At 44.3% G+C, this 27,001-nt stretch overlaps 1 protein-coding gene and 1 long non-coding RNA gene across 19 annotated transcripts; both read left to right on the top strand.

Annotated features, from left to right (window-relative positions):
• Window positions 1-5,106: 5,106 nt before the first annotated feature.
• Window positions 5,107-26,058, top strand: LOC125551220. 4 transcript variants are annotated; one of them, XR_007302283.1, is made up of 8 exons: window positions 5,107-5,118; window positions 14,348-16,124; window positions 16,282-18,017; window positions 18,446-18,513; window positions 23,786-23,883; window positions 23,978-24,069; window positions 25,563-25,684; window positions 25,787-26,058. It is a non-coding gene; the product is annotated as an uncharacterized LOC125551220 (long non-coding RNA). The 4 variants fall into 4 exon arrangements; XR_007302284.1 differs by lacking the exons at window positions 5,107-5,118; window positions 14,348-16,124; window positions 16,282-18,017; window positions 18,446-18,513 and adding an exon at window positions 18,520-20,739 and having other exon boundaries at window positions 21,142-23,883; XR_007302285.1 differs by lacking the exons at window positions 5,107-5,118; window positions 14,348-16,124; window positions 16,282-18,017; window positions 18,446-18,513 and adding an exon at window positions 18,520-23,345.
• Window positions 5,443-13,395, top strand: LOC125551218. 15 transcript variants are annotated; one of them, XR_007302278.1, is made up of 7 exons: window positions 5,448-5,783; window positions 6,304-9,175; window positions 10,039-10,170; window positions 10,285-11,773; window positions 11,946-12,027; window positions 12,534-12,601; window positions 13,315-13,395. XR_007302278.1 is itself a non-coding variant. In XM_048714374.1 (6 exons), the coding sequence occupies exons 2-6, from the start codon at window positions 10,319-10,321 to the stop codon at window positions 13,365-13,367; spliced, it is 501 nt and encodes a 166-aa protein (XP_048570331.1). In that variant the 5' UTR covers window positions 8,954-9,175; window positions 10,285-10,318; the 3' UTR covers window positions 13,368-13,395. The 15 variants fall into 15 exon arrangements, 1 of the variants encoding a protein (XP_048570331.1); XR_007302277.1 differs by having other exon boundaries at window positions 6,304-10,170; window positions 10,285-10,501; window positions 11,055-11,773; XR_007302275.1 differs by adding an exon at window positions 6,009-6,158 and having other exon boundaries at window positions 5,443-5,783; window positions 6,304-11,773.
• Window positions 26,059-27,001: the final 943 nt, after the last annotated feature.

Below are 27,001 nucleotides of genomic sequence, written 5' to 3'. Positions count from 1 at the left end.
TTTTGGTGGGTTTTGGGCCAAATTGGAAGGGTGTTGGGCTGCAACAAACACGAGGCCTTTTTGGTCCCTCGGTTAACCGTTGGAGTATCAAACGAAGTCCAAATGATATGAAACTTGACAGGCGGTCTACCGATAGTAAACCAAGGCCGCTTGGCAAGTCTCGGTCCAATCCGGAAATGTTTAATCCCCACACCGAAAGAAAGGTAGAAATGACCACCGAAAGAGAACGGAGCGCCGGAATGCAAAACGGACAACGGGGAAAATGCTCGAATGCATGAGATGAACACGTATGCAAATGCAATGCACATAAAGACATGATATGAGATGCATGACAACGATAACCACACACGGAGACAAAAACCCGAACCCGAGAAAATAAAATAACTTAAGGCCGGAAACGGCAAGAGTTGGAATACATATTGGGTAAATCATATCCGGGGTGTTACAACGACGAACTTTGGCAACGGTGCATACTCAGGGAGAACACTTTTACATTGAAATTTAGTGAGAGATCATCTTATAATGCTACCGTCAAACAAAGCAGAATAAGATGCATAAAGGATAAACATCGCATGCAATCAATATAAGTGATATGATATGGCCATCATCATCTTGTGCTTGTGATCTCCATCTCCGAAGCACCGTCATGATCACCATCGTCACCGGCACGACACCTTGATCTCCATCGTAGCATTGTTGTCGTCTCGCCAACTATTGCTTCTACGACTATCGCTACCGCTTAGTGATAAAGTAAAGCAATTACAGGGCGATTGCATTGCATACAGTAAAGCGACAACCATATGGCTCCTGCCAGTTGCCGATAACTCAGTTACAAAACATGATCATCTCATACAACAAAAATAGCATCATGTCTTGACCATATCACATCACAACATGCCATGCAAAAACAAGTTAGACGTCCTCTACTTTGTTGTTGCAAATTTTACGTGGCTGTTATGGGCTGAGCAAGAACCGTTCTTACCTACGCATCAAAACCACAATGATAGTTCATCAAGTTAGTGCTATTTTAACCTTCACAAGGATCGGGCGTAGCCACACTCGATTCAACTAAAGTTGGAGAAACTGACACCCGTCAGCCACCTATGTGCAAAGCACGTCGGTAGAACCAGTCTTGAGTAAGCGTACACGTAATGTCGGTCCGGGCCGCTTCATCTAACAATACCGCCGAACCAAAGTATGACATGCTGGTAAGCAGTATGACTTGTATCGTCCACAACTCACTTGTGCTCTACTCGTGCATATAACATCTACGCATAAAACCTGGCTCGGATGTCACTGTTGGGGAACGTAGTAATTTCAAAAAAAATCCTACGCACACGCAGGATCATGGTGATGCATAGCAACAAGAGGGGGGAGTGTTGTCCACGTACCCTCGTAGACCGTTAAGCGGAAGCGTTATGACAACGCGGTTGATGTAGTCGTACGTCTTCACGATCGACCGATCCTCAGTACCGAATGTACGGCACCTCCGCGTTCAGCACACGTTCAGCTCGTTGACGTCCCACGAACTCACGATCCAGTAGAGCTCGGGGAAGAGTTTTGTTAGCACGACGGTGTGATGACGATGTTGATAAAGCTACTGTGACAGGGCTTCGCCTAAGCACCGCTACAGTGTGACCGAGGTGGATTATGGTGGAGGGGGCACCGCACACGGCTGGGAGAGATCTTTGTGATCAACTTGTGTGTCTAGAGGTGCCCCCCTGCCCCTGTATATAAAGAAGCAAGGGGGAGGCTGGCCGACCCTTGTTGGTGCGCCAGGAGGAGGAATCCTTCTCCTAGTAGGAGTAGGATTCCCCTCTTTCCTACTCCTACTAGGAGGGGGAAAGGAAGGAGAGAAAGAGAAGGAAAGGGGGCGCCGCCCCTCTCCTAGTCCAATTCGGACAGAGGGGAGGAGGCGCGCTGCCTGCCCTAGGCCGGCCCCTCTCTCTTTCCCTTATGGCCCAACAAGGCCCATTAGCCCCTGGGGGGTTCCGGTAACCCCTCTGGTACTTCGGTAAAATCCTGATTTTACCCGGAACTCTTCTGATGTCCAAATGTAGGCTTTCAATATATCAATCTTCATGTCTCGACCATTTCAAGACTCCTCGTCATGTCCATGATCGTATCCGGGACTCGGAACTACCTTCGGTACATCAAAACATATAAACTCATAAAACCGATCGTCACAGAACTTTAAGCATGCGGACCCTACAGGTTCGAGAACTATGTAGACATGACCGAGACATGTCTCCGGTCAATAACCAATAGCGGAACCTGGATGCTCATATTGGTTCCTACATATTCTATGAAGATCTTTATCGGTCAAACCGCATAACACTATATGTTGTTCTCTTTGTCATCGGTATGTTACTTGCCCGAGATTCGATCGTCGGTATCCCAATACCTAGTTCAATCTCGTTACCGACAAGTCTCTTTACTCGTTTCGTAATGCACCATCTCGCAACTAACTCATTAGTTGCATTGCTTGCAAGGCTTATAGTGATGTGCATTACCGAGAGGGCCCAGAGATACCTCTCCGACAATTGGAGTGACAAATCCTAATCTTGATCTATGCCAACTCAACAAGTACCATCGGAGACACCTGTAGAGCACCTTTATAATCACCCAGTTACGTTGTGACGTTTGGTAGCACACAAAGTGTTCCTCCGGTATTCGGGAGTTGCATAATCTCATAGTCATAAGAACATGTATAAGTCATGAAGAAAGCAATAACAGTAAACAAAAACGATCAAGTGCTAAGCTAACAGAATGGATCAAGTCAATCACATCATTCTCCTAATGATGTGATCCCATTGATCAAATAACAACTCATGTCTATGGTTTGGAAACTTAACCATCTTTGATCAATGAGCTAGTCAATTAGAGGCATACTAGTGACATTATGTTTGTCTATGTATTCACACATGTATTGTGTTTTCGGTTAATACAATTCTAGCATGAATAATAAACATTTATCATGAAATAAGGAAATAAATAACAACTTTATTATTGCCCCTAGGGCATATTTCCTTCAACATACATGTGCACCGCCGGGAAGGAGAAGAAGCAGGACAAGGCAGTCGCGGGAGAACTGGTAGACACGATGAGGAGTCACGGGGGGGGGGGGGATGCCCGGAGGAGTCACGGTGAGGCGGCGCCACCTGGCAGGCTACACGGGTAGGCGGCGATCACGATCGAACTAGCTCAACCAGTACTTGAAATGATTGAGGACAAAACCATCCTAAAAAATATGACTTATCGGCTTGGACGTGTAAAAGTAGGAAAACACTTAATATGTGGTGTTTTATCCAGCTATCAATGAAAAGTGTACTATTTAATCTTACATTCTTAAGAAGTTCATCCCCACTACAAGGCATTCTTTCAACATGCAGATTGTCCACATCAACACATTGCCATGTCACCACTTCAGTTACAGATTACAATCTCACCCTGGCAATTACCTCTCCCTGACTATCTCTCCGTCTCTCACGAGCCGATTGTGGTCCACTTCATGAATGCTCCTAGACCATTAATTTGTTAATATTTTAACCAGTGTACAGATAGCCTTGCAACAACACCTTCTATACTTTAAGTTCGGTGAATCAACTCGCCAATCCATACGTAAATACATCGCATTTACTCGCGTTGATCGTCTTATGTTCCATCACCAATGGTCGCGTCCTTCCGATCACAAATACAGCCATACATGCATGTGAAACTGACTGAGGCATTAACCCATCCGTTTTCATCGATTGGTTTCCTTTTCGGTTCATCTTTTCAGTTTCCTACGTTAAATATCCTCCGTGCACTTCCACCATGGCCTACTACAAGGATAGGTTGCAGGCCAATGCTACAGCTTGCACGTCCAAAACAATTGAGGTCTGTTGATGCTTTGTACAACAGCACATCTTAGATCAACCAGGTCGCTCTCGTTTCAATCAAGTGCCCCCTCCAGACCCCCAAGCTGAAAATATTGCCAAGACGTGCCGTGAGCATCCATGAAATTTATATGTTCAACTCCTTGATGGCAGGTCTGAACATGCATTGGTCTGACGCAATTGTTGGGGCGTACTTCTGCTCGTGCATGTAAGGACCAGGTTTCCTATTCTTTCTGCTACTGAAGCCGCCTGTTGTTCTATATATGCAAGGACCAGGTTTGACGCAATTGTTGGGGCATACTCAACTCCTTGATGGCAGGTCTGAAGCCGCATGTTGTTCTATCTATGTAAGGACCAGGTTTCCTATTCTTTCTGCTACTGTTTTTTTTGCTGATTTATTCACCTCACTTTGGAGCTAGATTTCAGATTATAGTTTTAATTAAAGTATTGAAACAATATGTCAAGTTCCCTTCTATGATGTCTGCTGGGAGACGTCGTGTCGCCTTCTCTGCAACATGGTGGCCGCCTCCGTCGTGCTGCTACGCATGACACGCCATCGAGTACACCATCACCGTTAACGGGAGCCTCCCTTGTGGTGCCGCTAAGTGGGACACGCTGCCGGCTACGGCGTCTCCAGTACGCGGGAGAAGGCACAACACACAAGTACATGACATTTTTTCACAATTCTATATATAAAATTACAATCTTATCTTTATATTATAAATTTGTCTGGGGTTTTTATTAAGGGCAATAGAAAAATGTGGAAATAAGAAGTACTCGAACTGATTCGCAAAAAGATACTATAACTGAAAATGCTACTTCAGTACTGTATCTTTAAATTTATAAGAATTTCTGCATTCTTTTACAAATAAACGGGTTACTTTATTCTTGATTTAAAAAATATTATGGAAATGATGTCCAAGATTGGTGAAGCTAACCCTAACATTCATGAAAGTACAATTAGTGAATTAACATAGCGACAAGAACTGCCATGATGATATATAGATATACTCTAAATACCGCATGCACATATTTACCCACTTTGTGGTCAGTATATGTATCTAACATGGTTGATTTGTAGCTTACCAATATCTAATGAAGACAAAACATGTCAATAGTTATATATCCGGTTATTATACATTGTGAAAACCAAAAAAGATCCATGCGTTGTTGTCTTCCTACCAAGTCCCGCAACAAAGTGCGGGATATCATCTAGTTTAATAAAAAAAGTACTCCCTCTGTCCCATAATATAGGACGTTTTTGCAGTTTAAATTAAACTGCAAAAACATTAAAACCATTCAGCTGCGCATCAAAGACGCCTCCCGCGATAACCACGTCATCATAGCGTGGAAGACAAAACAGATCGCCGGGACAAAAACAAAACAGAACGCTGGGACAAAAACAAAACAGAGTCCAATCCCGCACGCAACCTCCTCCCCGTTCCTCTCGGACTGGGATCAGGTGACATGCCTACAGCATGTCACGCTGCAACATGCGGCCTCCCATCCGCCCTCCAATCTCCATCCAATGTTCCACAGTGATCCAAGGAAAAAATATATTCCCAAGCGATAAACTACACAGGCTTGGACCAAATCGTGGTGGTCTGCCCGCTCGGAACCAATTTGTGGCGGGGAAAAGGGGAGATTGGCGCCGAGCGTTGCCGCCGCAGAGGACAGGCAGGGCCGCGCCGCCGCCGAGGAGGACCCGCAGGGTCGCGCCGCCGCCGCCCCAGTGAAGCGCTCCGCCTCGCCGCGGTGGTAATCAGCGCCACCGAGCCCCCGCGGGAACCAGCTCCGCCAAGTCGCCGGGGAACCAGAAGAGCGCCGTCGTGCGCCGGGAAGCAGCGACTTGCCGCCGCGGTCCACGGAGGAGCGCCACCCTGACCACCACGTCTGATTTCCCAGGTCACCTTTCCTCTTCCTTCACATCAGTTTGATGCGTGCAGTTTGGGTTCAGAGTTAGCACGGTTTGGGTTAGTTTCGTTTCAGAATTAACTGATAATATGTGTAGTTCTATGACTTTGCATCAATATCATCGCTGCACCAAAACAAGTTAAATTATGTGTAGTTCTATGAGTTTGCAACAATGGCAAAGATTGCAGTCCACTAATTTATCATAGTATACTGCAGATTACTGTGAGACTGCATAATAGTATTTGGGGGACATGCTTAATTGGCATGTGCATTTGGCAGCTGCACAAAACTCTGGATAAACTCTGGATCCATCATTTTTCCTATGTAAACTAGATGGCATATTGAATCATCATATTCAGAGTGAGTGTGAGTAATTTATCTTTTATATATGAGTTGTTGTACCATCCTGACATGAATATACAGATATGTCTTGACATGTTGTACCATCCTTGCTACCGGAACCGAGAAGATTGCAGTCCACTAATTTATATACTTTGTTTTCGTTTTGCAGAATCAAATGTTGTGCAATGGCAGAAATTGGAAAGAGGACACCCAAAGTTGGTATGAGGTTCAGAGATTCGGAAGAGGCTTGGGAGTTTTGGGTAGATTATGGGGGTCACATCGGCTTTGATGTGAGGAAAAGATCCACAATCAAAAGCAGATGTGATGGTGTGATTACTTCACGCTGGTTTGTTTGTTCCAATGAAGGCCATCGAAGGAAAAACCAAACAGATCATGAGCCAAAGCGTATTAGAGCAGAAACAAGAACCAATTGTAAGGCTCATGTGATTGTTACATATGATCGAGTTGCCAACAATTTTGAAGTCACCGAAGTTGATTTGGATCACAATCACCGCCTTCAATTGCCACAAACCTGCCACTTGTTAGCATCACAAAGGAAGATTTCAGAAGTGCAAGCTTTCGAGATAGAAACAGCCGATGATTCTGGAATTATGCCAAAAGCTTCACATGAGTATGCTTGTCGTCTAGTTGGTGGCCCTAACAACCTTGGTTACACTTGTCGTGACCGAAAGAACCATTTGCGAAGCAAGCGGCAGCGGGAGTTGGCTTATGGACAGGCTGGAAGTATGTTGAATTATTTTCGTGACAAGCAGGCTGAGAATGCAGCATTCCAATACCATTTGCAGTTGGATAGTGAGGAGCATATAGCCAACATATTCTGGGTTGATGCTAAAATGCTACTTGACTATGCACACTTTGGCGATGTTGTCACATTTGACACTACATTTGGCACAAACAAAGAGTATAGGCCATTTGGTATTTTTCTTGGGCTGAACCAGTTCAGAAAAACAACCATTTTTGGTGCTGCATTGATGTTTGATGAAACACGTGACTCCTTTATATGGCTCTTTGAGACTTTTCTAGCCGCACATAATGGAAGGCAACCTAGAACTATCTATACAGATCAAGATGTTGCAATGGGAAAAGCCATAGAAAAGGTCTTCACAGAACCATATCATGGATTGTGCACCTTTCATATAATGCAAAATGCTGTCAAACACTTAACTTTTGTGAAGGGCGAAGAAAAAGATGAAGTAGAAGAGAGAGATGAAGTGGAGGGTGAAGAAAAAGAGCCTCATATTCTCACAGATTTTGGTACTTGTATGTATGGCTATGAAGACAAGGTTGCATTTGAAGAAGCGTTTGCCAATATGAGGCTCAAAGTGCATAAGCAAACTTGGTTAGATAGTATCTACAAGGTGAAAGAAAAATGGGCTGAATGTTATATGAGAGATGTCTTTAGCTTGGGAGTGAGAAGTACACAATTAAGTGAGAGCTTCAACAATGCATTGAAAAATCATTTGAAATCAGATTTTCATATTCTTCGATTCTTGATGCATTTTGAGAGGACAGTGGCAGTAAAAAGAAGAGCTGAGTTAGATTCTGAATACGATGCAATAAAGAATATACCAATAATTAAGATGAAGACTCCTATGTTGGTGGAAGCAAGCGAAGTATACACTCCGATTATTTTTGAGGCTTTCCAAGGTGAGTATGAAAGATCAATGGCTGCATGTTGTAGAGTATTGGATGGAAATAACAGATTTGTTGTTGCTATTGCGAGGTAAATTTGGTGCTTCAAGAGTGCAATAATATTATGAGTTTCACCCAGCTCTTGACGGCTGACCATGATAATCTGTTCTAGCATGGAAGCTCCTTAGATAATATTTTGTACATGGTGGTGATGATGATGATTATCTGTTCTAGCATGGAGCTTGTTAGATAGTATTTTGGACATGGTTAACTATAGTAGTATGGGGTTAACTATATTATTTTGTAGCCTAAGTGTACAAGCAAGTGGTACTGAATTTGAATGTATTGAGCTTTTGAATTACAAGCAGGCGGTACTGAATTTCAATCAAGTGATACTTAGTTTGTATTGTTAAATTACTGTTGTTTTTGTTGCTATATGACCGCTGTTTGCATACAGTTTTTTCCTTTTTTTTTATAGCTAAGTTTGAAATTTAATACTGAATTTCAATCAAGTGGTACTGAATTTGTATTGTTAAATTACTGCTGTTTTTGTTGCTATATGACTGCTGTTTGCATACAGTTTTTTTGTTTTTTTGTATAGCTAAGTTTGAAATTTTAATACTGAATTTCAATCAAGTGGTACTAAATTTGTATTGTTAAATTACTGCTGTTTTTGTTGCTACATGACTGCTGTTTGCATACAGTTTTTTGGTTTTTTTGTATAGCTAAGTTTGAAATTTAATTTATGCAAATTCGGTAAAAATAAATATAGCTACTGTTTTGTACTGTATAATGACTGAAAAGTTGGTGATTCTATTGAACAAACTCTGAAAAACAGTAGTCTGATGCATTAAGCCCGTGTAGTCTCGCCTGGGAATATATTTTTGCTTTGGATAGCTGTGGGACGTTGGATGGAGATTGGAGGGCGGATGGGAGGCCGCATGTTGCAGCGTGACATGCTGTAGGCATGTCACCTGATCCCAGTCCGTTCCTCTCTGCCCTGCGCCGTCCCCATCCTCTGTAGAAGGAGCACGGCTCTCGTCGATGTGCCTGGTGGGGATCCGGTGCATCCCCTCTCCACTCGCCTCCTCCTCTCCTGGGTCCCTGCGTTGCCGGCTCAGCCGCTTCTCCTGCGTCTTCTCCTCCCCGCTTCTCTCCTCCTAGTCGAGTCCTGGACCGGATCGGCGTCCGGCGCAGGAGGCTCGGGGTGGTCGCAGGTTCGGCGCCATCTCCTTCCTTCCCGTACACTGGATCAAACAGCCCGCGGCCTGGCGGTGCTGGCCTGGATCCGGAGGCAGATGGACCAGATCCTGGAGCTGGGCACGAAGGAGCTCGAGGTCGACGACTCCGGCTTCGTCCTCCTCCTCTGACGTCGCCACCTTGCTCAGGTCCAACACATCTATCCATCGCCCCAGTTTTTACCATTTCGTCGTGATTACCATCCCACGCCATCCATAGGGTGTGCCTTCTGCCCTTCTCACCACTCTGAACTCGGAGCAAGTGGAAATTGGGTTGGGGAAGTTTTTCGAGCTCGAAATTAAACCCAGTTCTAGAATAGTAGATGCTGGTGCTGAGATGGTCGGTAGGCAGTGGCACTCATAGGTCTCCATTGCTTCAAATCTATTTGGTTTTAGGTGATTTGGCACCCAAAACTCACAACACTGTTGCTACACATCAGTTCAGGAATCAAGGCAAATAGCGGTATTTCCCTTTGGGGTGAATGGACGAACTGATTATGGGAAGACCAACCAAGTAGTTTATACAATACTCACAATTTCTCACACTTCCAGCGAATTAAACTGAAACTGACGATTAGATGTGCCTTCTCTCATTCGTACATTGTTTGGGGGTTTGGTTTGAGAAGTGGGTTGCGGCACTCATGATTTTGCTTGTTTCAGGGATGGAATGAATTGGGGGTCAGCATCTAACACACACACACACACACACACACACACACACACACAGAGCGCGCGCGCACACGCGCGCACACGCACGCACGCGCACGCACACACAGAGAGGGAGAGAGAGAGGATAATTCTGTTTATTACGTCAACCATGTAGTAGAAACCAGATAGAACTAAACAGCTAGGGTTTTGAAGTTGACTCGGTAGCTGAATCATGGTCCATGAATTTGTGTAAAACGACAAGTGTGCTACTGAATTAAAATTCTACCTGTTCATTCCATTGCCCAGTTACCATCTGAAAGGTTCTATTTTGCCACCGCAACTCTAATTAGATTGTTATAGTTCAGACTAAGGGGATCAAGATTAGTCATCTGTTAGCTATGTACTATGGACCTCAACACTAGCTGAGTAGCTACGTAGCTAATCATTGATCTTGTCTTGGGTGAAAGGCTGGCGTTTGTTAATTCAGATACTGAAAGGTAACCCGCACTGACTTTATTTGTTTACTTTCCTTCTGAAATCTTATTTGCTTAGCTTCTATTGACGACATTTCTAATCTTTTATCTTCGTCGGCAAACTCAACTGCATCTCAGTTTTCTATTCCCATTTCCTGGATTGCGGGTCCTGATGCGCAAGATTCTTCTGTTTGCTATGGGTCCTGGACGATGGCAAGCATTGACGTGCGTACGCCGTTGCAACAGCCACACCTCAACCCTCCCGACGCACGCAATAATCAGCGGTGCCAAAATGATTTGGTGTTTGCAAAGGTCGCTTTTGTTGCATTTTCTACGTGAGAAACCATCTCAGGCTGTAAGTTTGCACAGCCTGGACACTTCACTTGCATATCTTGTTAGTTACCGATTGGACTATACGTAATTATGTTCACTTATATATAACAAGAGTTACTTTACCCAACTCCCAAGGAAATTGATAAAAAAAAACATGTCTGCATACTAAATGTTCTTGCAAATCTTGTTCTCAGATTGTCAATTGAAGGCGACCACGAAATATTCTCATGTTCTTTTATAATGTTTATTTGGGGATTAAAATCTTGATAATTAGATGTACTGCTTCGCTTCATATGTAATTTCCCTCATGCCTTCTAATCCGTTCAGATGACTAGCTATTATCCACATTAGGTTTTGCTCTATCTAATTGGTCGTTCAATTAGTCAAATAGCCGTTTCATTTTTATTATGCTGACACAAGATCTGTCTCTGTTCTAAGATTTAGTTTCTGGTCACTTTTTGTGAGGTTTTTCATCAAAGATTCTCTTTAAACTCCTATTTTATACCTTTCTTTATGGTTCTTTGCATGGAAGTACTCTGTCTTCTTGCTTATATTATTCTTCTGCTATCATACAGATTTGGATGCACCTGCACAGTACTGATAGTACATGAAATTCATCAACCTGCTATTGCCGCAACCAACCAAAATTTGCTCTAACAGAGTGATGAATACAATATGCATGCTAAGCTTTCTTCAAATTATGCTAATTGATCTTAAAAAGCTGGCTACTGGTGTTATTTGCTGCAATTTATTTCTGACAGCCAGGTAGACTTGGAATGCTTTCGTAATGCAATTTATTTCTGACAGACAAGCTATGCTAATTGATCTTGAAAAGCTGGCTACTGGTGTTATCTGCTTTGTGGAAGGCTGTTAGCATTAAACTTTAGTGCTCGCCTGTTCATCATAGTCTCATTCCCTAGATAATTAATGAGGCATGAAAAATAGGTGAAATTGCAGGAAAATTGAAGATGGGAACACGATTCATTTTGTCAATGGGAACATCTACTATTACAGATACACTTTCTGTATTCTACCTATCGATGGCGTAATGTTTGAATATCAAGTCATTTCTTTTTGTCATTAGCAGTTGCTCTTATTTATGTTCATATTCCAAGTATGCATATGCTGCTCCGGTGGTGTTTTATTAGTTGATTGGCATATATGGATCTCTCCATGTTTATTAGTTGATCTCCAACCCCTACTCTGCTGTGGTTCTGTGGGAGCAAGAAGAACATGCATGCTTTCTCTCTACATCTAGGGTCCATACGGCCAGATTGACGGGCCTAAACTCTGGGTGAGCTCCTCCATGATCCGATCGATTTCTTACCTTGCTGGTTGTGTCATATGGCTATTAGCATTTGATTGATAAATATTTCAGTTTTACTGAATGATCTTGCTTTCCCATCTGCACCTTGAGTTGATCTGTTCTTTCATGTTTACTTACTTTTGCTACTATTCTTGTCCAGCTCAAAGGTTTCTTTCAAGAATCATGAGAGAACATTCAAGGAGTGGATTATTTGGAAATTAGAACCTTCAGATTTCTTAGAAGTGAGGTTACTTTCCAACTAGAATTATAGGCAAGCATTGGTCTTTAATTTGGAAGTGATTATCATGTCTAAGAAGGGAGATCAACCCGGTTTGGTGTACATGATGTATGATCCCTTTTTTATTGATTTCTTATACTATATGTCGACATGACTTATTTCACTCAATTTTCTTTTTTTACACCATACTTCATGCGGTAGCCATACAAGATCATTTATTATACTATTGTACTATCATATTACAAAATCATTATGCTAGATATAGATGGATTAACATGAAGATAATTCCTTTTGTTCTGTTTTTTCACTAGACATAGATGCTATTTATGCTTCTTTAGCAGTGACATCATAGTCAACTTGCATTTTCTGTCTTCTAGCTACACTGCCAAATCCAGCAACTTTGATTTGTTCGTACCATTAGGCTGTAAGGAAATATTACTATATGTAACATGTTTTTTTCTTAAGCTACTGTTGTTGCTTCTCATGTCTGAAATATATTTCTTGATGCAGCTTCACTTGGATTTATGTGAATATAAGCATAAGAGGTCTAGTGGCAATGCTACAAAATCACTGCAGGCGTGAGTATCCGGATTGCACTGCTGCTGGCCGTTTCTTGCGATTGCGTACAACAGGCTTCTGACAAAGCCAAGTCATGGCCTCATTAGGCCCCCTTTTCCAGCCAAACTGAAAGCACTTCATGTTAGCTTGTATTCGCTTTTGGATTAACTACAATGCATTGTACCCATCCATGCTCCAGGGCGAGTCGTACATATCCTCATTAGATGTACCAATGCCTATGATGGTTCTGAACTCTAATAATATAGTATCGTATGTTTGATCGATGTTCTACTATTAGATCATAATGTTATAGCATATGCCCATATTGATGTACATGAGTTAGACTAATGACGAAACATGGCAGCCGAATGTGCCGAGACAAGATAAATGCGCACATGCCTTCTCGTAAAAGTTTGATACACTTTTCAAGAAAACGAACTTTGGTTAATCATTAAGCTATAACTTTTCTCATATTTGAACAACAAGGTTATTTGAGTTCTTCTAAAAAAGTGGCAATGTTAAAAAAATGGTTATTTTGTGTAACTTTTGCAAACTTTGTGGAAAGAAGCTGCAAATAACTGATTTCGCTGTCAAGTCTACAGTCCAATGTTAATCTAGAGGGTGGAATCTTTAAACTTCGTTGATGCTTTCTTGTCCGTTTTGATCTAATATCTGTCTGGTGTGGTTTGTATAAAACTTATGGTGGTATAATTAGTTTTGCTTTTTCTTGCAGGATATAATAACGTTGTAGATAGACAGAGACTGAATCAGTTGACACCACTTTGATGTCTATCGAGCCAATGGGACAACAAAGGTAGTTCCTTTGCACAATTTGAAGAATGTTATTTCATATTGCATTATATGTCTGACTCATTTCAGTGGGCATTCAATTAATTTGAGGCATCCTTTCCTAGGATCTTACCTTGATATTCCTCTATTTTCTCCTATTTGTCCCATGCTTTTTTAAGAACTGAAATAAATATAACCAGTGTTACAAATGTTTGCTGAGGAAAAGTCCTTGCAGAAAAGAAGAACCGGAAGCAGGTTATCTATCTTCACGAGCAAGTTGGCGTCTGTAAACCTTCACCGGAGCCATTCCAGCTCTTTCAGAGCCACAAGGTGAGCCGGAAGTCAGTGTATGTTTGAACGAGCACACTCGCTTCTCTCAGAATTCATATAATCATTAGAAGCTCAGAACCAGTCATGCCAAAGATATGAAGTGGAACTCATTTGCAGGCAAGGAAGTTGAGGAACCAAGACCCCAACGGTGCGGAGCAGTTTGCCATCGAGAGGACTAGGGCTACCATAAGGGACCTGTAGACCAAGCTCAACATCTCTCTCGTGCCTCCATCAACACCGTGTCCTGGAGGGTCGTCACCGTCCGCGACGACGAGCTACTGCCGCAGCTTTGCCAGCCGCACGGTTAGAGGGAGTCATCAAGGGCCTGCCACCGCTCCCGGGGCCGATGTGCGTGTAATTTCTATTAATGTATCTTATGTTGCCAAACAACAACATGCTCCTGTCAATGCTATATCATTGTGGGCGTGGCATTTTTCTTCATCAGGTGATATTCCAATATACAATAAGTTCCATCAAGAATTGCATGTACATGTGCTGCTATCCTGATCCAAAAAGGAAAGTAAAAAGGGCGTTCATCTACCTGGCACCGCCCAGATGCCCCTCAAACGGCGTGCCACGGACGTGCCCCAACTACTAGTCTTATACTCCCTCTGGGGCACTACTAGTCTTATACTCCCTCTGTCTAGGTGTATTAGTCATCTAAGAAGGTGCATCGCAACCTAGGCATGTAGAGATTGAGCTAGGAGGAGAACTGAACCGTAGATCAAGCCGATCACATTGCTCTTTTTCCAACTCAAAACGTGCTATTAATTAGGGAGATTAAAGCCGTGGTGGTTCGGCTAATGCATGCAGCCCATGGTCGCTTCAAATCCCAATCAGCACACCACGCAAACGGCATGCATTGGTCACTGTAATTAAGAGATGGGTCTAATTACTACACATGCAACTAGTATTAGTGCTTGGCGCCTTAGCGTTTTGGGAAATTTTTATTTTAGTTAGATGCCCAATACACCGGGACGGAGGGAGTATTATAGGATAGAGTAGTATGTTATTCAAAACAAAACATAATCTAGCCAACTCGCTCCCAGAATGCTCCCCCGATGGCTTCCTTCGCTAGCCGTTCGACGAGGGCGTGTGGGCCGGCGCTGTATCCACTTGGATCGAAACGGCTGGGTGTTGCTTTTTCCGGTGCGCGGGCGCGAGGCAGCCGCTCGTGCCGCGCCGCGTGCGCGCGAGAAACCCACGTCGCTGCACTGTCTATTCTTCTGTTACCTGTGCTGCTGCGCTGGACCGATGACGGGTAGACCTGTGCTGCTGCTGGCCCCGCTCCTCGGTTGAACTGGTTGCACGTCCCACGGTGTTTCTCTCGGGTCAAACGTGTCTGGGGCCGCCGCTCGCACGCACGCTGCTTGTCTCGTCCGCTGCGCCCGCGTCGTGCGTTAGGGGAGCAGCTGCGCAGGGCTCGGCCGGTGCATGTGTACCTGGCTTATGCACCAGCGTCTCTCCTATCGCGATGACAGGTGGGCCGGTCCTGCTACTGGTCCCGCTCGTCAGCTGCGCGGACTGCGTCAGGGTGGTTGGTTGTGCGGACTGCGCCGGGTTGGCTGGGGCATGTTCGCGTGGACCCCTGGCTGACTGATGCATCGTGTGCGCGTCCTGCGTGCCTCACCTCCGTCTGCGGTTGGAGAGAGGAGATGGACTGGCAAAATATCTCGCGAGCCCACCTCGCGCGTCTCCATCGACCTAGCCGCCTCCATGCTCGTGCATCCTCCCGCGTCAATGGCGCCCAAACCTCCTCATCTCGGATCCCGTGGGCCGAGGTGCGGGCATGGAGGCGAGCATCCCTGGCGGCCGCGGCGGCCTACAGGCAAAGGGTGACGGCGGCGGCGGCGCTCGATTAGATCCGCGGGAGAGAGAGAGGATGAGAGGGAGAGATAAGGAAGAAGATGAGAGGGAGAGAGAGAGAGGGAGAGAGAGAGAGAGGGAGAGAGAGAGAGAGAGAGAGAGAGAGAGAGAGGAAAGGGGAGAGGAAGGGCTTCTACGTCACCGCTCTCTGGATGCACGCCATCCACCCGCGCACGCTCGTCACCAACCTCGCCGGCTTCACCAGGTTCCTCCACGACCCCCGCGATGAGCGCAAGGACCAGGACGACGTCGCCGCGGCGGCCCCGGGGGCAAGAGCGGCAAGCGGCGTTGCGTCGACGGCCTTGCCGCCGCCGCGGCTGAGGCCGCCAAGGCCCGGCGCGAGAAGGAGGCGGAGCACGCGCAGGCCGTGCTCGCGCGCTACGACTCTGACGAGGCCTTCCGCAACCTCTACGACAGCGTCGCCGACCTCTTCGTCTGGCTGCTCAAGTCGGGCCTGGAGCACCTGCGCGCGGGCAACACGGCCAAGATCGTGTTCGCCGCCAAGTGCGCTCGTCGTACGCATGGGTCTCCTTTGCTCCATGGGTGCCGCTGGCTGAGGTTTGCCGTGCTCTTCTTCTCCTCTTCTTCCGCTCTGTTCTTTATTCTTTTTTTGGTCATCTACTATATTGATGCAGAACATTTGTTTTCTGTGCAAGAAGTGTGCCTTATCTAATCTGACAATCATCTTATTTGTTGTTCTAAATAATTGCTGCAGGATGGAGCAGCAGGCATAGAAGAAATCTACAACCAGTTTCTCTTGGCTGCGCCATCTTCCGCTGACAGTAACTCTACACAACAGCCTGCTAAGGTTGTTTCTTGCAAAAAAAAAACATAAGTCTTGCATCATTCATAAAAAAGTATATGGTCAATTTCCTTTATAAATGTTGTGCTTAAAAGTACCTTAGTTAAGTCCATCGACTGTGAGATCTTGCTCGCCGGCCTCATCTTTTTCTTCAGGTCGGTAGTACGTCGTTTCAATCCAGGGTTAAGATTCATCTCCCTTCAACTATAATTTGAACATTTAGCCTTTTTCCGCTCATTACAAGCGACTAGGGAGCACACGTGTGCTCCCTAGCATTCCTGAGCACACACTCAAATTTTTTTTATCCTAATACTATGATAAAAAATCCACTCTAAAAAAAGAAAGATCTTGTCTCATGTGTAATTATTTTGTGTGTTCAACTTTTTAAAAAAAGTCATAACTTTTGAATGGAGCAACAAAATTAAGATCCGTTTTCACCGTTAGATTCTGGGCGACGTGCTCTTCAAAACTAGATCCCATGTTGATATGTTTCGACGAACTTTTGTTCTTCAGGCAACTTTGGTTCACTATAAGGCAACTTTGGTACCACTGTAGGCAACTTTTGGTTAGGGTGTGTATCATGGTCACCTATCATCCGGATGTTCCTTTGAGTTGGCTATGATGACTGCCAAAATGCCTAGCATCACGTGTAAGTTGTCTACCATGACTACCTATCAACTTTGCTGCTATATGAAGCACTTGCTGCCAGGTTGCCTATGATGACTACGTATCAACTCAATGCTCTTATAAACTTGGCTATCATGATTCTCAAGTTTCATAGGGTCACCTATGAAGTTGTTTTTGATGATTATTTTTCTCAAGCAACTTTGCTGTCACAAATAGGCAACTTTCGGTCAGGCTATGTATCATGATCACCTATCATCCCGATGATTCTTTTGACTTGGCTACAATGACTACCAAATTGCCTAGCATGACATATAAGTTGCCTAGTGTCAACTATGAACTTGCTTTCGACTATCCTTTTTTTTTCACAAGCAACTTTGGTGCCACGGAGAGGCAACTTTTGTATTACAGTAGGCAACTTTCAATTAGGTTGTGTATCATAGTCATCTATCATCCTAATGTTCTTTTGAGTTGGCTACGATGACTATCAAATTGCCTAGCATCACTTGTAAGTTGCCTACCATGACAACCTATCAACGTTGGTGCTACATGACCCATCTTGTTGCTTATCATGACTACCTATCAACTCAATGCTCTTATAAAGTTGGGTATCATGACCTCAAGTTGCTTCGCATCACCTGTGAAATTGCTTTTGACGAAAAACTTCTCAAGCTACTTTTGTGCCACGGAGAGGCAACTTTTGTATTACAGTAAGCAACTTTTGCTTAGGTTGTGTATCATGGTCATCTATCATCAAAATGTTCTTTTGAGTTGGATACGATGAATACCAAGTTGCCTACCATCACATGTAAGTTGCCTACCATGACTAGCTATCAACTTTGATACTACATAACGCACCTCGTTGCTAGGTTGCCTATGATGGCTACATATCAAATCAATGCTTTTATAAGTTGGCTATCCTGAACGTTAACTTGCCTAGCGCCACCTATGAAATTTCTTTTGCTGAACTTTTTTCTTGTCAGATAGACAACTTTGGCGGATGGGGAGGCAACTTTTGAAATAAGGTAAGCAACTTTCGGTTAGGTTATGTATCATGGTCACCTAACAACCCAATGTTCTTTTGAGTTGCCTAATATGACTAACAAGTTGTCTAGCATCACCTGTAAGTTGCCTACCATGACTACCTATCAACTTGGTGATACATGAAGCATTTTGTTGCAATGTTGCATATAGTGACTACCCTATCAACTCAATGCTCCCAGCTATCATGACAGTCATGTTGACTAGCATTATATATTAAGTTGCCTTCGGCAAACTTTTTTTCGAGCGATTTTGATGCTAGGATGAACAATTTTGGTGCTACAAGAAGCAATTTTTTTGTCAAGTTGCCTATTATGACTATTATTAAACTAATGATTTTCTAATATGGCTATCATGACTCTCAAATGACTAACATCATTCTAAAGTTGCTTTTGATCAACATTTTTTTCAGAGGCAACTTTAATACCATGGGGGGGGGGGGGGAGGGGCAACTTTGGTGCTACGAGAAGCAACTTTGTGGTAGATTTCCTATCATGACTACATGTCTATCCAAACACTTCTATGTTGACTACCAGCATTGACAAGTTGCCTAATATCACATGTAAAGTTTCCTATGATGATTACCTATCAACCTAATGCTCCCCCCTAAGTTGGTAGCCATGACTGTCAAGTTGTGCAACACCATCTCCAAAGTTGCATAACATCATCTCTAAAGTTTCCTAGCATTACCTAAACCTTGGCAACAACATCAACTTTTCACAATATTGCAGGCAACTAATTGTCGATGGCAAGCAACTAATCAATCACAGCAGGCGACTAAAAAATTAGCAATGCTAGACAACTGAGCATTGGCAGTGGGCAACTTTGTATTAATATAGGAAACTTAAAGATAATGGTAGGTAACTGAGCATCAACTGGTAGAGATCTTACCCGCAGCGATGGCCAAACTGAGCATCAACAGGAAAAACTATCTCTAGTAAATGTTCGACAAGCTTTAGTCAGTAAAAAACACAATACACAACTTGCACACAAGTCTCTGGCAACTCACTCCAACGTCTCTCGCAAAACACGCCCACTATAGAAAAGATAGTAGTATCTCCAGGCAAGTACCTAGTAAACGTTGGGCATGTTTTGGTCGGTAAAAACACAACAAGCAACTTGCTCTCGCATCTATAGCAACTTGCGCCTGCTTTTCTAGCAACACGCGCTGGCGTCTCCTGGGAAGTAAACAACATCTCATCTCCTGGAAAATGAGACATCAACAGTTCTGGTGTATCACACTGTAGAAACAAATAAAATAGCAGCGCGAACATCTACTACACATACAAAATCAAAACAACCATTCATAAATCAGATGCACGCGCGACATTGCAGCTCCAATTTCCCGTTACCACCAAACATCGCAAGATGGCACACAGGCAATATACACAAGAATTACACATATAAACGACAATACAGAGCTTTACATTGCCATCTATCACCTGTGCAGCAAAAACAAAACAAGGTACCAGTGCCGAAAGGCCAATCAGGCAAGCAGCAAGAAAAGATTCGAGCTGCAGCAAACAACATGGCCTCTAATTTTTAACAGTTACCAATGGCAACCAGCGAAAAGGTCAAAAGTTCAGATTTGTAACAGTGACATGTTCCTGGCTCTAAGCAAGTCTAAATACAGGAAAGCAGAAGAGTTAGGACGCAAAACAACGGGTGTCTGGCCACACGACTCGTCCTGCATTTTGTTGCAATTGCATCGCAGGACGGCAGGAGGCCGAACTAAGCAGAATTGTTCCATTTTTACAGTATCTTCACTTACATATACTTTAACGTGCCCACATGGACCTGACAATGCATATATAACTTAGGAAAACTTTGGCTGTGAACAAAAACCTTCCTGACGCCTATATATATCTGCACCTAGTACTACAAGTACTGAAGCAGAAGCAGAAGTTCAGGACACGATATCAGACGCTGCACTGCTTCAACCTTCTGGATTGGGTGTTTGGTTGCTAATCATCAAAAGGAAATGAGGTGCACATTCTAGCCGCCGCCGTCGGCCGTGCTGTCGCTGCCATGGCCAAGCACACGCTCACCTCCAAGCACAGAGGCCAATCGATTTTATTCTCTGTAAACAAGCATTTTTTGTTCGACCTGCCATGAGCAATTTGCTCGACCTGACATGGGCTCTCTACAACCACGAGACGTGGAACAACAGCAGCATAAGCGACATCAGGACTCACCAATAGAGGGGCTCGTCGGACTGTCGGAGTCAGCCCGCCAGTTGGGAGTCGCCGGACCAGCGATTGGGTCAAAAAAGTCTCCACAAAGGGAGTCACGGGAGGACGAGCTTGGGCAGGAACAGGACGCACGGAGCCGACTGGATGTAGGCGCACGACGGCCGGTGCATGGTGGCCATCGGGTACATCCGGGACGACACAGACGACCCCGAATCCAGATCCGCATCACAATGAGGTCCATATCTCGCCGGGTTCACCACCGGGGAGGAGGGCAGCCTCCGGGAGCGACGAGCTTCGTCCCTCGCCGGGGTAGCGGGAAGAGGCAGGCCCTGAGCTTATCGACGGTTAGGGGTGGGGGCTACTTCAAGGCGGCGCTTGGGGGCGGGAAGGTAGTCTAATGGAGGCGTTGACCATGCCGGGAGTGGTGGTGTGCGGCCGCAGCAGCGGGAGGTGGTGGTGGCATCTTGTCGGGGCGGCAGGAAGAGATGTTGGCCGCAGAGGCGCGGAGGTGGAGGTGGTGGCGACGGGGCGCGGGCCAAGACTGGATGTAGGCGCACGACGGCCGGTGCATGGTGGCCATCGGGTACATCCGGGACGACACAGACGACCCCGAATCCAGATCCGCATCACAATGAGGTCCATATCTCGCCGGGTTCACCACCGGGGAGGAGGGCAGCCTCCGGGAGCGACGAGCTCCGTCCCTCGCCGGGGTAGCGGGAAGAGGCAGGCCCCTGAGCTTATCGACGGTTAGGGGTGGGGACTACTTCAAGGCGGCGCTTGGGGGCGGGAAGGTAGTCTAATGGAGGCGTTGACCATGCCGGGAGTGGTGGTGTGCGGCCGCAGCAGCGGGAGGTGGTGGTGGCATCTTGTCGGGGCGGCAGGAAGAGATGTTGGCCGCAGAGGCGCGGAGGTGGAGGTGGTGGCGACAGGGCGCGGGCCAAGGCGGCAGCGGGAGTGGGGGCCACCACGGAGAAAGGAGGAGGGATTTGTTGGGGAAATCTCTTTGTGTCAACCGGCTGATAACACAACTCACATAAACCGCCCGCTCCGCACGCCACGCGTCGTTGTGGGCCCTGCCCAACCTTATCTTCTTAGCGAAACAGGCGAGCCATCCGTTGATCCCTCGTCTCTAACCTCTCGATTCCTTCCACGGCTGATTTCCGCGCCTCCCCACCATGGACGTGTTGTTCCCAAGCTAATGCCTCAAACCGTGCGTGTCTCCTCCATGGACGTGTTGTCCCCAAGCCACTGCCCCAAGGCCATGCGTCTCTTCGCCATGGACGCGCTGTCCCCAAGCCACTGTCCCAAGCCAGTGCGTCTATCCACCATGGCCGTTTTGTGGTGTTGCGAAACAACACTGGCCGGTGGCAGCCAGTGCTCCGATAAAGCATTCAAGTGTTGTTAGTCGGATGGGGTGCGGCGCGCTGTGGACCGGCTGCGGTGCAACCTCGTCGACGCTGCTCTGCAGCTCCCGACACACGCGACGGGAGGCACCGGAGCTGCGATGCAACCTCGCCGGCGCTGCAATGCAACTCTCCCAACACACGCGATAGGAGGCACTGGAGCTGCGATGCAGCTTCGCCGGCGCTGCTATGCAGCTCTCCCGATGCGCGACATGAGGCACCGATGTTGTGATGCAACTCTCCCGATGCACGCGGCATGAGGCACCGATGCTGCGATGCAACCTCGTCGGCGCTGCTATGCAGCTCTCCCGACGCACTCGGCATGAGGCATCGGTCATCTTCGGTGGATCTCGTCGAGCTTGTTGAGCTAGACGACGCAAAAGCTTCAATGCAACGGGGATGTTTGCTGTGGCGGAGATGACCGGCTGATTTCGAAGGTTGTCAACAGGCAGCACTGCAAGACGGGATGACGAAGAGCGATGGAGGAGTGCTGCACTCAAGAGACGACGGAGTCAATTTCTGCTGGGTTGCGCTCGTGGTCCAACTGGCACATATCGGACGGCTGCGCATGGCCTCATCCAATGGCTCAGGAGGCGGTTTACGATTGTCTCACGTCAGCCGGATGACGCCTAGCAGTGGCCATTTGTTGGTGGACGGGGCGATCGTGCGAAGGGTTCGCGTCGTGGGTTCCGACAAAAATTCACCTGCGCGTTGTGATCTCGCACGCGAGGAGATCGGACGGCCAGCGAGGGTGTGTGCTCAAAACGTCAGCTGCACTTTTTAGCATTTGGGTAATTAACGGCATCTAAACACACCATACTCGCATCTGCTGGACTCTACTGTACTCGCATCTGCTGTCCTCTCTCCGTTTTCTTTAGCTCTCTTCTATTGACTGTTTATTCATGCCTGTGTGCCAGCTTTGTACTTCTTGGATTAATTCCTCTATTGCAATAAAGTCTCTAGACATTTTATTCTTCATATGTCTGCCCTGTGGGCTTGCTGTGTCTTCTTTCTATGTTTTACAAAGTAGAAATGGCCCTTTCTAATTTGATTCTTCATAATCCATTGATCACCCCTCTTGTTTCCTGCTCCTTAGGGGGCCTGGAGAAAAAAATGCCTCTTGCTTACACAACAAGATTCTTGGTACTGCTTATAGTGCCTCTTTGAGCTTCTTCTTCAATGTTCCCACACGGGCCCAAATAATTGATGTCTTGCTTATTTATTGGTGCTCCTTCTGTTGGGCCTTTGGGCCGCTCCTCTCTTTTATTACAGATTTATTTTACATGGGGTTTACAGGGCTTTGTGTTTTTTGGGCTTATAATTCTTCATGGGCTTTTTGAAAGATGTATCTTGGGTTTTGCTTCTTGGGCTTGCTCTTTGTGTTCTCTGGATTTTTTGTTTCCCAGCTAGGTTGCCTCCCCTTTTGTTTACGTCTTTTTCTTGTCATTCCTTTTCAAAAACTTGTTTCTTAGTCTTTCTTCTGAGGTTTCCTTTTGGGCTGCCTTCTCCTATCAGGAAAAAATGCTTTCCATGGGATTTGTAGGGTCTTGTGTTTTCTGGCCTGGTGATTCTTCCTGGGCTTTTGAAAGGATGTTTCTTGGATTTTGCTTCTTGGGCTTTCTCTCCGTCTTCTCTGTATTTTTGTGCTCCTCCTAAATATAATGTTTTCTCTTCATGCCTTTCCCAAAAAAAATGATTATTGGGTCCTTCTTCTTAGGTAAAAAGCTTCTTTTCTACTACTCATATAAGCACGTGTGAATGCACATGTTTTAGATCTCATATGAAAGCAACTCGATTGTACACCAAAAGATAACTGTTGTGTTAATATAGCTTTCTCTCATGCCTTGCTTGATTGCGCAATTGTACAGTCAAATGCTTATCTCACATGAGGAAGAAAACTTACAGCTGCTGTGTTGATATAGCTTTCTCTCATGCCTTGCTCAACTGCACAATTGTACAATCAAATGCTTATCTCACATGAGGAAGAAAACTTAGTGTCGCATGTTACGGAGATACAAATATATAGATGGCCATAAAGAAATTCTATTCGAAGCTGTCTAACTGATTGAGTGAGCTGAAACCTGTCCGAGCCAATTTATTTACCTTTGGATATTAATATCTCATCTTGCTCCGTTACCAAACTACTTGGTTTTCTAGGTGCACCAGGAGAAGTCTGATGATAAGGCTGAAGCTCTTTCATCTTCTATTGAAGGAAAGAATGATAAGGATGACCAGGGGTAGATGACCAAAAAAAGGTGTCAGTTCTTATACTGTCTGTCTACCTATGCGTTCTTTAAGCCTAGATAGACATAGCGATTGTTCATTTCTGACCACAATAATTTCTAAAAGGGAGCTGTGCTACTGGAAAGGGGGCTGGGACAGCAAAGAAATCAAGGCAGTTACTACTCTGCGCCATCTATGCAGAGATTAATTACCTATAGGTACAGCCCAGATCTGTTCCCATGTGTTGTTGCTAAATTCCTCTGCTAAGCATACTTTAACTTTGTGTTATATCATGTGTTTCACTGTAGGTCACCTATCCTATAATATTAGCTTCTACCCGACAACATCTATGCTTAATTTGTGTTTAGTTAATGCCCACAGATTGTGATGTTCATATATGGGGATTTTTTGGGTCAATTTTGTTGCTTCAATATGTAGGTGCTACTGTCCATGTGTAATATATAATAGGTCAGACTGGTTTGCTAGCTTAATTTTTTAACTCGATGTTTTCATTTAGGGCTGTCCTCCTCTTCAGCTGCATCTTTTGTGCAGCTCCAAAATTCTATGTTTCAAAACACTTATTTCCATATTATTTTTAATTCATGAAAACTCTTTTCGGTGTGCTTGATCACTCCACTTCCATGTTTACCCTTGGAGAAAAGAATACCTTTATCCTGATAGGCATGGAAACACCGCTTCGCATTGAGTGCATCATCGCTAATCAGCTACTATCTATGGTCAGCGGACATGCTTGCTTATTCGTGTAACATATCATTACTCTATCTGCTTAGCCTTTCCAACTTTTAAGATTGATCAATTCTTTAGAAGTTCGTACAGATCTAGAAGTATTTGGTTTTGTTGGTCAAATCCATTGCCTGTCTGTCCTTATTTATTTTATTGTTCGAACAAGATATCAGATCACCTACATTCATTATTCTTGATTACAGTCTCATACTAAAGTAGTCTAAAATGGTCTGAATAGTTGTAGTAATTCATAAATATTTTCAGTGTAGTTCTTATTTGGTTTCTAGGCATAGAATTTACTTCAAAATTTTGATCTTTATTTGGTTAGTAAGGCTCTAGAATAAAACAGACCAATGATATATATACAAACAAACACAATAGGAGTTAACTGGTACCTAGCTTTTGAAACCTCTAATATATGCAAAATATTATTTGAGTAGAACAAGAGAGATGCAATCTTATGGATATTTCCGCATTTGTAAGAAACTTTCCAGCTTGGCAAGAGGGCTTAACTAGCCATGTGTAGGACTCAGCCATGCTGCCTTCCAAATGATTAGTCATTGGTGTTTTCTTATGTTCCTGTTAGTCCAAGTGCATCAAATAAGTAGACTGTTATGTGGAAAAAGGAAAGAGACTACTCTTTTGTTACTTACAGTACAGATATATGCTATAACATATTACCTTTATGCTCTCGGTTTCAGTATACGCCTGTGAACAAGTAAGTCAGTAATATCAATGCCTAAGAATTACTTTGTTTGCCATTTTAATCGTTACATCAGAGAGCAATGGATATAGAAGAAATATGTAAACAGTTGTCCCTAGAAGAAATATGCAACAACTTATTCAGGTTACTTAATTAATAACGCATCTATATCATTACATATACATACTGAATGTGCCTTTTGAGAGTGAGCTTCTGTCAGTACCTCACACTTATCTTATATGCCATTCCAACTATTTGTTGCAGTAGAGAGCAAGGGACATATAAGAAATCTCCAGGCAGCTTCGCTTAGATGCATCATCTTCTGCTAGGACCTAGGAGTCAGCTTGAAGAATGACCTTCTCAGGTTAATTCTTTATAGAGAACAGGTGCACTATAACTTTGGTTTAATCTGTCGATAATGCCCGTGAGTATATTTTTAGTGTATGTTTGACTAAATTGTTTTAACTTATGTTGTTCCTATGCTTCAGGAGACTGCAACTAACATGCTGGATGGTGAATAACCAAATTTGTGGACAAAGACAGATAGTTCATCGCAAGGGGTGGTGTTTAGGATATATATACACAAAAGAGGAAACTTTCTTTTGTACAGAACCAAATTATATGATGTAATTGACCACTATTTCTAAGAAATGTTCATCGTGTATTAAGTACATTTTATTGTGTCACTTTTTTTTTGAGGGGTAGCTTTATTCATCAAACACCACAAAGTGTGCAATGGAGTTCATCAAACCTGGCTTTATTGTGTCACCTATGTTTACCTTCTTTTTTACCGTGTCGCCTATGTTTACCTTCTTTTTAGCGTAAGCTATTTGGACTTTCTAATTGCAGGCTCAGTTATTTGACCCACCGATGTTCTAATTTGTTGCATAATTACATTAAGCAACTATTTACATTTCATTCTTTGTTTGAATTTTTTTTAAACTTATGCCTCTGTGTTCCTGAATAACATAACAAATTATGCATGCTCAAGTATATATTTTGAAAGACAAGTCTATTCTTTTTTATAAAAGTAGTTACAATTTTTGTCCTATGTGATTGCTCAAGCGTATAGTTATTAACAAATGCAAATATTTTCGAAGTGTTCATGGTTTTAAATGGGCCTTTACGCCATTTGACGTAATGGGTCATCCAGAGAGCGCGCCACTTGAAAGCCCTGCTCATGCATAGCCACTTGAAAGCCCTGCTCATGCATAGAACTGCCTCCGCACATCTCGATTGTGGGGATTGATGAGGAAGAGGAAAGCATACCAGTATATTATAATTTCAAAATTTAGAAAAACGAGAAAGATGCCCAAACGAATAACCCACGGATTTGTAGTTAACATTTAGCACTACATGTTGCCACTGGGTCATTCTGCCATTTAATGTTCTTATATAAAATTTTCTTTTCAAACTCAGATTTGTCAGCGCGATAACCATATTTTCAGCTAAAAAAAAGCTTCCTTAACTGCCTACACATGTTATACAAATATGGTTTGTTTTTCACACTCAGATTTCTTGGGGTGATAAACATATTGTCAATATAGCATGGTCTAACACATCAGTATTGAATATGTTTTTACAAAATGAAACTATTTTCATCGATAACATGTCTTTAGCGGGTCTCTGCGCCATTTGGCGCAACGGGTCAACTAGTAAGAATAAAGTCCCAGAAAAAGTACGGCATTTCCTCAAATTACTCG

The sequence above is a fragment of the Triticum urartu genome, chromosome 4 (assembly GCF_003073215.2).
Source record: "Triticum urartu cultivar G1812 chromosome 4, Tu2.1, whole genome shotgun sequence".
In the NCBI taxonomy this organism is placed as follows: Eukaryota; Viridiplantae; Streptophyta; class Magnoliopsida; order Poales; family Poaceae; genus Triticum; species Triticum urartu.
Note: the sequence above shows the minus strand (reverse complement) of the source record. Positions and strands in the feature narration are given on the sequence as shown.